The sequence below is a fragment of the Cricetulus griseus genome, chromosome 3, assembly GCF_003668045.3.
Source record: "Cricetulus griseus strain 17A/GY chromosome 3, alternate assembly CriGri-PICRH-1.0, whole genome shotgun sequence".
NCBI lineage: Eukaryota > Metazoa > Chordata > Mammalia > Rodentia > Cricetidae > Cricetulus > Cricetulus griseus.
Genome location: NC_048596.1, coordinates 116871627 through 116884623, shown reverse-complemented (window position 1 = coordinate 116884623; position 12997 = coordinate 116871627). Strand labels below are relative to the sequence as shown.

Below are 12997 nucleotides of genomic sequence, written 5' to 3'. Positions count from 1 at the left end.
TTGGTCAAAACTCAATTTGTAGGCATCTATTATTTTAAAAGGGAATCATGGCCCAGAGTTGTAGTGGGTTTTTTTCTGTCCTGCCAGCCAGCTCCCAAATAATGACACAGAGACTTCTTATTAATGATGAAAACTTGGGCAACAGCTTAGGCTTGTTTTTAGCTAGATCTTATAACTTAAATTAACCCATTCCTATTAATCTATGTGCTGCCCAGGCTTCTTTACCTCATCTACATACTTTCCATCCTGCTTTCCTGCTTCCTCCACGTCTCCTCAGGTTCAAGCCCTTCTTCCCAGCGTCCTTTGTGCCAGGAAATCCTGCCTAGCTATGGCCGTTCAGTTTTTTATTAAACCAGAGTAACACTTCTTCACAGTGTACAAAAAGATGCTCCACAACACAGAGTGGCAGTGCATGTCTGGAATCCTAGCTGTGCTTGGGCTACTACAGTGAGGTCCCGACACCACCACCACAAAACAAAATCTGAACATGATGCTGTGAGCCAGTAGTCCTAACCGTGCGGAAGAATGAGGTGGGAAGACTACTGAATTGTTAGTTCAATATCAGTCTGATCAGCATAGCCAGGAACCATCTCAAAAAAGATGGCCCCTCGTGTGACTTAATACAAGCACTGGCTGATACATAATAAGTCTTATCACACACTTATAATAAAAAGTGTAAGTGTAGTAAAGTAGGTCTAGATAGGAAATGTGTAGCCATTATAAAGATTCTTTCTCTTTCTTTTTCTTTTTCTTTTTTTTTTTGATTTTTTGACATAAGATTTCTCTGTGTAACTCTGGTTGTCCTGGAAGGTGCTCTGTAGATCAGGCTGGCCTGTTACTTGGAGATCTGCCTGCCTCTGCTGGTCTAAAGGCATGAACCACCACTGTCCAGCTCAAAGATACTTTCAAAAAGTATGAGAATGTCTCATAATACAATGTTATCAATAAAAGCTGGATATGTGACAACAAATGATATCCTAATTTATGTTCAGGAAGTGAAGTAGATTACCTGTCTCTGAAGAAAAGCACAGAAGGAAGTTCACTACCTCAAGAGTTTCCGTCTAGCTTGTGGAGTCCTGGGGCCTCTCTCTCATGCGTTGCCCTACTTTGAAAGGTCGGTCGCACACACATATTTCAGAGCTAAGATCCTTCGGGAACAAAGGATGGGATGGTCAGCAGTCTAAGCTCAATGTGTGCTTTCTAACAATGCAGGCCGGGGCTGTCAGAGACATGAACTGTTCTGGTCCAGGGGCAAAGAAAGTTGGGCTTCCTGGGAAGGACGCAGCTGATCCCTATGTGGAACAAAGCAAATACTTTTCATGGACATGCATGGTGGTTTTACATAGGCTCACATGTCTGAATGTTTGGGCCCCAGTTAGTGGAATTGTTTGTGAAGGATTAGGACGCGTGGCTTTGTTGGAGTGAGCGTGGCCTTGTTGAAAGAGGTATGCCATTGGCTTTGAGATGTCAAAAGCCTATGCCAGGCCCAGTCCTGTTCTCTCTGACTGCTTATTACTTGTGGATCAGATGTGAACTCTTTGCTACTGCTCTATGCCATGCCTGCTTCCAATTTCCCTGCCATGATGGTCATAGACTAAAGCTCTGAAACTAATGCTTCCTTTTATAAGTTGCTGTGGTCATGGTGTTTTGTCAGAGCAGTAGAACGGTCACTAAGGCAGTATGTCTTAGTCAGACACAGAAAATGAAGGAACTGCTTCCTGCTTGTAAGAGGTGAGATTATGATGAGGCATGCACACACACACACACACTGCTGTCAACATGCCTGGGACAAATGAGAAAAAGAAATCCATCCTCAGGTGGCAAACTTTTGAGAAATAAAGGTGCCTGTCCTCAAGCCCGATTACAAGAGCTCCGCCTCTGGGATCTGCATGGTAGAAGGAGAGAACCAGCTCCTGCAAGTTGTCCTCTGACCTCCATGCATGTACCATGGTGTGTGCATTTGCACACATATAAATAAACATAATTGTAAACATGCATTCTCTTTCATTGCCACGTTAATGAACTGTTTGTAAAACCTAGCTCTGCAATGAAAAACATATAGTTATAAGAAAGTGCATAAAATATACACAAAAACCACATAGAAAGAGAAATAAGAACAGTAAGATAACATCGGTATGAATTCAAAATTAAAAAGGTTCTAACACAAAGTTAAAATGGAAATACGGGAAGACAGCGCTGGGGATGGGGGTGGGAGACACAGGCAGAGCCCAGGGGCTTTCAAGCCAGCAGCCTAGCAGAATTGATGAGCTCCAGATTCAGTGAAAGACCATGCCTCAGAAAATAAGGGGGAGGGTGAAGAGGAAGGAAGCACCTGACACTGGCCACTGGCCTCCATGTACACACACACGCACGGACTCATTAATGCACGCACGCAAAAAGGAAACACTCACTGATTTGCTTGGAGATCCTCAATTTCCAGAAGAACGCCCTTTTCATGTAGTCTTGCTGCTGTGTACTTCAGAGAAATCTTTTTGCTTTTCTTGCCTTTCATTTCCCTAGGCTTTTTGGAGACCCTGTGAAAGGAAATAGAAACCGGGTTATGATGATCGTTAAGTAATCTACTACAAGCCCTAGACATAATGGAATTGAGGCCAGAAACTCACACACAAGCATAAGGACACATCAATTTTAAAATGGCAGACAAACGTGAGGACTCGCCCAAGCCATCTCTGCAAAATGGGGCAACATTACTAATCGCTTCCACCTTGATTTTAAATTATATTGGAAAACAAGGCCATGAAGCTAAGAGTGTGCCAGTGAGTCCATGTCACATACAGACAATGGAATATTATTCGGCCTTAAAATTAAAAACGAAGGAAATCCTGTCATGTGGTTAAATCTCTAGGACATCATGCTAAGTGAATGTCCAAGCCAGTCATGAAAGATAAAATGTACACGGCCTCACTTATGTGAGGTAATACCCCTAAGAAGCCCATGTGCGGGGGCAAGGAGATGGCAGAGGGTAAAAGCATGTGTTGCACAAGCCTAAAGATCCAAGTTTGATCCCCAGAACCCATGTGGTGTGCATTTGGAATCTCGGCACTCCCACATTGAGATGGGAGGTGGAGACAAGCTCATGCCTCAGACACTGTTGGCCAGCTAGTGTGCAGCATGCAGAGCAGTAACAGAGACCCAGCTCTCAACAAGGTCTGACCTCACACATGTGCTGTATTCAGACATGTATATAACAGACAAATGCACACAAACACACAAAAAAATACTGGTGGAGTCAGGAGGGTCAGGTGCTCAAGGCCAGCCTTGGCTACACGGTGAGTTTACCAGCCTAGTGAACTACCTAGTGAACTACTGCAAAAATTAAATAAATAAAATGAAATTAAAATAATTTTTAAGGTCGGGCGGTAGGGGTGCATGCCTTTAATTCCAGCACTTAGGAGGCAGAGGCAGATGGATCTCTGAGAGTTTGAGGCCAGACTGGTCTATAGATCAAGTTCCAGGACAGCTAGAGCTATGCAAAGAAACCCTGTTTTGAAAACCAAAATAAATAACAATAATGATTTTATTTATTTATTTATTTATTTAGGGTTTTTGAGGCAGTGTTTCTCTGTGTAGCTTGAGAGCCTCTCCTGACACTTGTTCTGTAGACCAGGCTGGCCTCGAACTCATGGAGATCCACTTGCCTCTGCCTCCCAAGTGCTGGGTTTAAAGGTGTGTGCCACCACTGCCCAGCAATAATAATAATTTTAAAATGTCAGTATAACTAAAATATAAAAGAAACAAATTTTTAAAAGATATATGCATTCTCACATATATAAAATGCAAATAAAACATCACCATGAAATAATAATAATAATAAAAAAAATCCCTGTAAACCCCCAGTCTTGTAGGAAAAAGAATTCCACAACTACAACTTTTATTTATTTGTTTGTTTGTTTGTTTTCCGAGACAGGGTTTCTCTGTGTAGCTTTGGAGCCTGTCCTGGAACTAGCTCTTGTAGAATTGTTCTCGAATTCCACGGAGGTCCACCTGCCTCTGCCTCCTGAGTGCTGGGATTAAAGCTGTGCACCACCATGGCCCCGCCACAACTACAGCTTTTAAAAGCTGAAGCAGGCACAGCAGTGATAGAGGAATGGAGTGAAGGTGAAAGAAACAGTCCACAGGGAAATTAAAGACAGAAACACTATGAAGAGTAACCATGGGAAGAAAAGAGGTGAGTCCCATCCAGGGACCTGGGCCTCCAAAGGACTGTCAGGGAAGTGGAGAGGTGACTGCAGGAGTGTGAGCGGGGGACCCTAGGAAAGTCACCAAAAACAGCAAATGATGGTTGCTCGGAACTTCTGACCCATCCGTCCATTTCACTTCTAGGAGTTTACTTTTGGAAAATGCCTACATTTGCAAAACAGCACATGTTTAAGAGGCTGATGCAGGCATTTTAAGAAAAAAATAGATTTGTTGTTATATGTGTGGGTGCTTTGCTATTTGTTATTTTATGTGTGTATGTGCACCACATGCATGTGTGGTGCCAGGGGGGATAGAAGAGGGCATCGGATTCCCTGGGACATGAATTACAGTTGTGAGCCACCGTGTGGGTGCTGAGAATTGACCAGCTCATCTATAAAGCATATTTTTACTACTGTACCATCTCTCTGGCTTCCTTGTTTTTTTTTTTTAAGGATTAATTTTTATTTTTTTATGTTTGTGTATCAACTGGGTACATGCTTGTGGAGGCTTGAAGTCTGTCAGATCTGCTGGACCTGGAGTTACAGACAGCTATGAGCTGCCTGATGTGGGTGCTGGGAGTCAAATTCCAGTCCTCAGAAGAGCAGCAAGTGCTCTTAACCACCCGGCCATCTCTTTAGCCCACAGAATTGTATTATGGTGAACAACTAGATACAAATGTTCATCAATGGATAGCTGATTAGAAGCATCTTTTCTAGCTATCTCCTGGAACAGTGTGCAGGCATTCAAAGTGGACACCTACCTAGCTGTGTCTGCCTAGAAGACCTAGGAATGTTGAACCTGGTAACCAGGATGGCTAGATGGCTAGCCACTAGTTCGGTTTCTAAATGAAACCAGGGAAGCTTGGGGAAAGCATCGTTCTAGGCCTGGGCAGAGCAAACTACAAAATAAGCCAGACACTGTATCTGTCAGAAAGCCAGGGAGCACACAAAGGCTGACAGGGGCATATCAAAAGGGTATAGGAGTCAGCTCTCCCAGGTGGGCTAGGGGACCACCTGTCCAGTACCAGCCTGCCTCTCTCCAGGGATGAGTGTGACATAGGATAGGAATGCAGGGAACACATGTAAACTCCAGAGTATCTGTAGGAAGGGCTCATGGGCGTCCTATTCTTTCAACCTTTGTGAGGTTTGAAATTTCTAAAAAATAAAAGGAGTTTTCAATTTCTTTCCTGTAGAAGTAGAAGGCTCAGGTTTGTGGCCATTATGGGAAAGCTGCACCCAGCTCTCCCTGGAGACTGTGATCCTGTCCACAGACATCAGGGAGCCCAATAAGTCCTTTGGAGGTTGGTGAGTTTGGGGGACAAACCCCCATGTGCCAGGATTACAGATGTGTGTCATCATGCTTGGTGGGAGATTTGGAAGCCAAGTTAGATAGTTCCCTTGCATGAGTCACTAATTCCAGACCAAGTGCTGTTGAAGATTATTTTAAGATGTGTTACATTTGTTTATGCTGTGGAACATTTATTTAATGATGCAACGATGTGTTGCATTATTTTATGTTGCATTTGTTTAACTCCATGAAGCTTTGTTACTGTGCCAGTCTAAAACACCTGATTGGTCTCATAAAGAGCTGAACGGCCAATAGCAAGGCAGGAGAAAGGATAGGAGGGGCTGACAAGCAGAGGACATAAATAGGAGGAGAAAAAGAGGGATCAGGAAGCAAGAAGATCAAGGAGCAAGAAAAGGAGGAGAGGAGGACACTAAGGGTAAGGTACCCAGCCAGCCATGGAATAAGAGTGAAAGTAAGGTATACAGAAACAGAGAAAGGAAAGCTGGCATGGTGGTGCATGCCTTTAATTCCAGCAATCAGGAGGCAGAGGCAGATGGATCTCTGTGAAGCCACCCTAGTCTATACAGCTAGTTACACGACAGCCAAGGTTACAGAGAAACCCTCACTCAAAAAAAAACTAAAAGAAAGAGAAAGGTAAAAGGCCAGAGGCAAAAGGTGGATGGGATAATTTAAGTTAAGAAAAGCTGGCAAGAAACAAGCCAAGCTAAGGCCAGGTATTCATAAGAAAGAATAAGACTCTATGGATTTATTTGGGAGCTAGGTGTTGGGCCCCCAAGAGCAAAGAGCCAAAAAGAGTAAAGAATAAAAAACAATAAGCGGTGGTGCACATGTTTAGTCCCAGCACTCGGGAGGCAGAGGCAGGGGGAAATCTCTGTGAGTTCGAGACCAGCCTGGTCTACAAGAGCTAGTTCCAGGACAGCCTCCAAAGCCACAGAGAAATCCTGTCTCAAAAAATCAAAAACAAAACAAACAAACAAACAAAAACAACAATAAAACGTTTGGAAAGAAGCATCCTCAAGCCCCTTCCCAACAGCCCATATCACACTACTAAATGGAACCAGGAAATTATGCAGACATCAGAAGCAAAATAAGGAACTAAGGTAGTAAGTAGATCCTAAGTGCTGTAGTTAGAAAGTTTTGTCAGCCAGGTGTGGTTGGTGCACACCTTTAATTTCAGCACTTGGGAGACAGAGGCAGGCAGATATCTGAGTTCGAGCCCAGTAAATTTAATGAAAAATTAAAACACCCCTTTCTATCTTTCCCATCCCTGTAATCTTGCCCAGGAATAATTAAAAATGAAGACTCACTTGCCCTTGCTGGCCAAGTTATCCAAGCAGGTTTTGATATAGCTCTTGTAGTAATCCACCTGCTCTCCATAGAAGGTGGCCTTAGAGTTCAGAGCTGAGTACGTCTGCTGCAGTTTTACCAGCTCAGCTTTCCTTCTCTGCCGGTATCTCCGCTGATTCCGGATATCCTAAGGCACAACCACGAAAATGAGGAAAATGATGACAGGCAGCCTATATCTCTTGAGCCATCACCATTCGTGAACTCTACAACCCAGCCGGGCTGAACTCAAACATGCTGACTGTTCTTAATAGGCAGCGACCTGTGTTTGCAACCTAAAAGAAATTCAGATCTCATCTGCTTAAATCCTCTAGCAACAGGGAGCTGTGTGCTCACATTTTGTTTACATACTTTACTTACAGAGCTGGTCTAGACCTCATAAACATGCTATCCTGAGAGGGAAAAAAAAAAAAAAAACCAGGTTCCTCGGTGCAAACAGCATTATCCCAGTGAAATTAGAACCCTGGTTTGGGTGATTCACACAAACTTTACCAACTTTATATATTCCATAGCAATTATGAAAAAGCCCTGAAGGATTCTTTAAAGGCAATGAAAAACTCAAGACACTGGAAGCTCTACTGAAGTCCTGATGTCAGAGTCAGACTGTACTATTCTGCATACGAGAAGCTATGCTGTGGCCTGAGTGGCTACTGTCTGTTCATGAGCTCCTGATGCGGCTGTAAACAAGGCCGGGCCACCACTGTTCCCACATGCAGTACCTTGGCAATGTCGTTGATGAGTTCCTGGTATTTGTTCTTTGGGTCCACGGTCCCAAGCTCTGTTAGCTTCTTTAGGCCAGTCTGAATTTTCTCTTTCTTCTCCTGAAGGCTGAGGTTGTTATCCTCCTTCACAGGTTTTGTCTTTTTCATCTTGTCGGGGGTTTTGGCGTCCCGGATAGCCCGTCTCTGCATGGCCCTCTGATGTTCGGCTTCCTACAGATGAAAAGAAAAATACTTTTTGGTAAGTTCACCACAGGAGCCCTAAACCTGGACTCACAGCATATCTGCAATTGAATACAGAGTTCTCCAAGTCTGCTGTAAATGTCTTCTCTCTACCAGACAAGGAACAGCATCAAAGTGAGATACCTCATTTCACCTAGCAAAGTACAACTGTGAATCCAGATGCTGTGCTTTCTTGATACTAGGTGTAGCCAGAAAACTAGATTCTATGAGCTAAGAAATCCTTTACCTTTTCCCAGCTTAATTTAGGATGTTGAAGTCAAAATGTGGCTCATAACTACACAAATTAACACCAATAGCAGTGCCCAGTGAAATCTTGCTAATGCTCCTGACACACTGCCTGAGCTGGAGCAGGCTCCTGCTGCCCTCTGCTCCCAAGCACACTGCAAATACTGTCATATCAAGGAACCTTCCTTAGACTCTGCTGTCTTTCCTTACCCTTTCCCTTACTTTTTAAGAAAAAACAACCAAGACAAGGTCTTGCCAGATAGCCCAGGCTGGCCTTGAACTTGGTAATCTTCCTGCCTCAACTGAGCAGAGATTGAGTACTGCCAAGCCCAACTGATCATTCTGTAACAACTTCATCGTCTTTTCTGACTTTGGCATCCACGGCTATCATCCATGGCTGTCATCACCATCTCCTCACCCCAGTCTGAGCTCTAGAGTTTTAGATAATTCCACCCTCAGCTTTGCTTTTCTCATAACTACCCCGCCCATCTTCACCCCAGATCTCACTGTGTTCTTCCCTCCTTGGTCCCATTATTCCTGTGGGCTCTCTTCCCCAGAATTTGCTCTTTTGTTTTCCATCACACCCAGATCCTCCCAGTCTTTAAGTGTGGCTTGGGTTCTGTTTCTTTTGTTGTGACTTCCTGATACACTGTTCCTCACTGGCCTCCACCTCAAAAACTGTGGGGTTTTTTGTTGTTGTTGTTGTGTTTCTGTTTATTTTGAGATAGAGTCTCACTGGCTGGCCTGGAACTAGCTATGTTGACCAGGCAGGCCTTGAAATCACAGATATCTTTGGGATCAAAGGCATGCCCACCATAGCCAGAAACTTCTGGAATCTTTTTTGACTTTTGTTTTATGTGCATTGGTGTTCTGCCTGCATATATTCCTGTGTGAGGGTGTCAGATCTTGGAGTTACAGACAGTTGTGAACTGCCATGTGGGTGCTGGGAACTGAACCGAGTCCTCTGGAAGAATAATCAGTGCTCTTAACCACTAAGCCATGTCTCCAGTTCCCTGGCATTTTTATAATCAATACTATAGCTAATTTCTAATGGTCTTATGGTTTCAGATGCATGTATCATAATTTTTCTAAATGGACCTTAAAGTTTGGAGCCACACCCTGTACTTTTATAGACACAACCAAGGTACTTCATATAATTACAACTATAAGACAGTCATTAAATTACTACATAGACAACATGTTCTGTCCCAGATTAAATTCTCATCTATCCTGTATTCTCTATCTCATGTTTCATCCTAAGAACACCTTCTGGATTTAGGAGCCACCAACTTTCTCAGTCAGATGAGCCCTGTTTACTACTGTTCCATAGCCAGATCCATGCTCACCCAAGGGTCCAATCCCTTCCCTGTGCCCCTATCCCCACCCAGGGATGCACCTATCATAGAAAAGCTTATCCAGTGTGAAACCTTCATGTGTACCTGTTCACTGGTGGCTGGTGTCTCCAGGATTTCAGTCAAGGTGTCTCCTGGCTGGAACCGGATGACATCCACAATTAAACGTTTTGTGCTGCAATGAGATGGGAATGGGTTTGAACATGGCTGTGTGTTCTACCTCCTTGTCATAGGATCTGAGCAGTATCTGAAGCATCGTCACCCCACAGCGCCTTGCTACAGCACCCAGAGGGACAGTTACTGGCACAAGGAGCAAGGGAACTATAGCAGGTGGTACAGGGGAGGAGTTCCAAGACTGTAATTGTATGTTAGCAAAGTAAGTCCTGTGCCAAGCACGATGCAGGGTGATGAGCACTGTGACGGGCAAGAGAGGCCAGGATGGTTGTTCCAGGTGAACTGGATTCTAAGCCGCTTCCTTCTCCCTTTCAATACTCACTTCAGTAAGATGGCCCGAGCATCCATCTCTGCATTCTCGTCACCAGGCACATCAAACTTGTTGGTCAACGTGAGAGATACTTCTGTCTTAGCCAGTGCCTCCTTGTTGGGGTCATTTAAATTGCCACAACTTTCCCCTGCAGTTTTTGAAGTGTAGAAAGAGTCAATGTAATAAAAAAACACTTTGGAGGGAAAATAATTCAAATAAATACAATGCAGGTCAGTATGACTCTTGATAAACCAATGCCCTTCAGTGTGATGAGCAGTTGTTACTGAGAAGTAAAGGAAACTGAGGCAAATGGTTGAGGAGAAGGGTCCATAACACAGTAACTTCATAAAAGTGTGAAAAACTCGTTTCACTGGGCACGGTGGTGCACACCTCTAATCCCAGCCTTCAGGAGGCCAAGAGAGGTAGATCTTTGGGAGTGTGAAGCCAGCCTGGTCTTATCGAGTTCCAAGCTAGACAGGACTACAAAGTGAGACCCTGTCTCAAAAAATTGTCAACAATCTAACTATAAGACTTACTTTCTGATTATCTGTATTACTTTTGTCTCTGTATTTAAAAGTATCTGCTATTTCACTGGACTCAGGTGCTCATAAGGTGGGGCCTATATTAGTTTTGTTCCCCACTGTGTATCTAGACTCTGATATGGCGCAAGATCAGAGAGACAATGATACTAAATCCCCTGATGCGGTCCCCTCTCAGCTTTTCAGAGGCTCATTAAGAACATTACCTATCAGGGACTCGATGGTGGGCACCTCGCCAAGGTCATCCAGCAGCTCGTGGATGGGGTCGTTGTGCTCTGGAGCAATGGCGTCCTGATGGTCCAACAGGAGCTGTAAAGAGATCCAGTGACTGACCTGCATCCCTCCATCTCCACCCGCAAGGCCAACAGGTATCTTCACAAAAGGGGCTGAACAACAAAGCCACCACATCCGAAGCACAAACAAGCTAACCTAGTAAACAGCACAAGGGACCAGGCAGCACACTGGACTTCATGGAACAGTGTACATTGTAAAACACCAGGGAATCCAGGCCTGGCACCCTCCAGCTCCTGGCCATGTCAAATTCAAAAGCCACAGGAACAGACTAAATACATCACTACACCTGACAGAGCACTGAGCACACACTAGGCTCTGGATTTGATTCCTAGCACCAAAGAGCAGCAATAAAAAAGGAGAAAAATAACAAGGAGCTGTGGTCAATAAAGATCACAGCAAGGTACAGGCAGTGGTGGTGCACGCCTTTAATCCCAGCACTCAGGAGGCGGAGGCAGGCGGATCTCTGTGCTCTAGGCTAGCCTGGTTTATAGAGTGAGTTCTAGAACAACCAGGGTGCAGAGAAACCCTGTCTTGAAGAAACAAAACAAGATCACAGCAAAATGAGATACCTGGCCATCAGAGAGGAAACAGATGCCAAGGAAGGTAATTAAGGGCAGCGTGATGAAATGAAGTAATTAAGGGGGAAACACTTACAGTGTGGGTGTTGATGATTTCACCAATGGAAATGTAGATAACCGGCTTGGTGAGGGTGACTAGATCAGAATACTCGTCCACGTTAAATTTATCCTGCAGCTCTGGGACGTCGCAAGCAGTTTGGAAAAACCGTCTGAAAGTAAGCACTAGCATTGGCATTGGCCTGGCAGCTGTGGGAAGGGCACTCAAGCCTTCCTGATACTGTGTTCAGACACTAACCAGCCGAGACAATGACAGTCTAGAAAAATGGCCACATGTTTGCTGATCAATTCCTGCCTGGCAGCCTTAGTCAGTTCTCTGGTTAGTTTTTTTTTTTTTTTAAGATTTATTTATTTATTATGTGTAGAGTGTTCTGCCTGCATGTATGCCTGCAGGCCAGAAGAGGGCACCAAATCTCATTACAGATGGTCATGAGCCACCATGTGGTTGCTGAGAATTGAACTCAGTACCTTTGGAAGAGCAGTCAGGGCTCTTAACCACTGAGCCATCTCTCCAGCCCTCTCTGGTTAGTTTTATTTCCACCCACAAAAATCACTCAACTAGCCAGACGGTGGTGGTGCACTCCTTTAGTCCCAGCATTCAGGAGGCAGAGGCAGGGCAGGTAGACCTGAGTTCAAGGCCAGCCTGGTCTACAGAGTGAACTTAAGAACAGCCAAGGCTTTTACACAGAGGATATCCTGTCTCTGAAAAACCAAAACTGAAACTGAAACAAAACAAACCAAAACAACAACAACAAAAAAGAAATGCACAACTCTTCCCTACAAGAGAACATCTCTCAACTCATTTGTGAGGTCAACATTACCCTTATACTAAACACAGACCAAAGTCATAAAAGTCTGGGTTACATATCATCTACTTTGCTCCTTACCTGAATTTCTGGTACGACTGAGAGAGATACTCATTAATGATGCTTAGGTGGGCATTATCGCCCAGAAACATCTTATTGGAGGCCGCATGCTGGAGCATCTTTGCAATGGAGCCCAGATTTCTGCGCTGGTCTGTGGTGAGCTGACCCCCTGCGGACAGGTCAATGATGTCAAAGGCATCTGGAGCCACGGTAGCTGGGTTCATGTATCGGTAGTACAGCAAGTTACCAACAATCTGAAACAGAAGCATGGGCATTAAAAACCACAGTGCTGAGGAAGCCACACGGGAGGTCGCTAGCAATGGAAATGAGGAAATGCAGTCCTGTGAGGAAATGGTAAACAAAAATTCACACCAACATGCACACATGCACATAGCCTCCCTTCAAGACCTAGAATTCAAAGTAAATTTTAAAAAATCTGGGGGTGTAAAGGTATGAATGAGAGAACTGAGAACTACAACCAGGGATGAATGAAAAAATGGACTCAGAATGCATAAGTGACATGTAAGCTGTGTGATCTAACACGTTAGAACATCTTTTATACTCATGTGACAGAAGCAGCTAAGGCTGCTGCCAACGCCTGTGCTTTTGGTGTTCACGGGTGGGCTTTTGTGAACCTATGGAGCACACGAAAGTAAATTCTTAGATGACCTATTTAGCACAGTGCCATCTGTCCAACCCCACCACCCACATGCTGCAGACTGCAAAGGCCAAGTTCATGCCTCTGAAATGAGAGTCACTCAACACACATCTCTTCTACAGGAGAACTC

At 44.3% G+C, this 12997-nt stretch overlaps 1 protein-coding gene across 3 annotated transcripts in view; it reads right to left on the bottom strand.

The window, feature by feature from the left end:
* Positions 1–12997, bottom strand: part of Iqgap1 (IQ motif containing GTPase activating protein 1) — a 98549-nt gene that overhangs the window by 7742 nt on the left and 77810 nt on the right. For all 3 annotated transcript variants that reach the window (XM_027408265.2, XM_027408266.2, XM_027408267.2), the window contains 8 exons: positions 12231–12463; positions 11363–11495; positions 10621–10723; positions 9888–10023; positions 9479–9566; positions 7572–7784; positions 6816–6982; positions 2412–2534 (listed from right to left, as the gene is read on the bottom strand). In XM_027408265.2, coding sequence (XP_027264066.1) covers positions 2412–2534; positions 6816–6982; positions 7572–7784; positions 9479–9566; positions 9888–10023; positions 10621–10723; positions 11363–11495; positions 12231–12463 — 1196 coding nt within the window. The remainder of the gene's footprint in view (positions 1–2411; positions 2535–6815; positions 6983–7571; positions 7785–9478; positions 9567–9887; positions 10024–10620; positions 10724–11362; positions 11496–12230; positions 12464–12997) is intronic.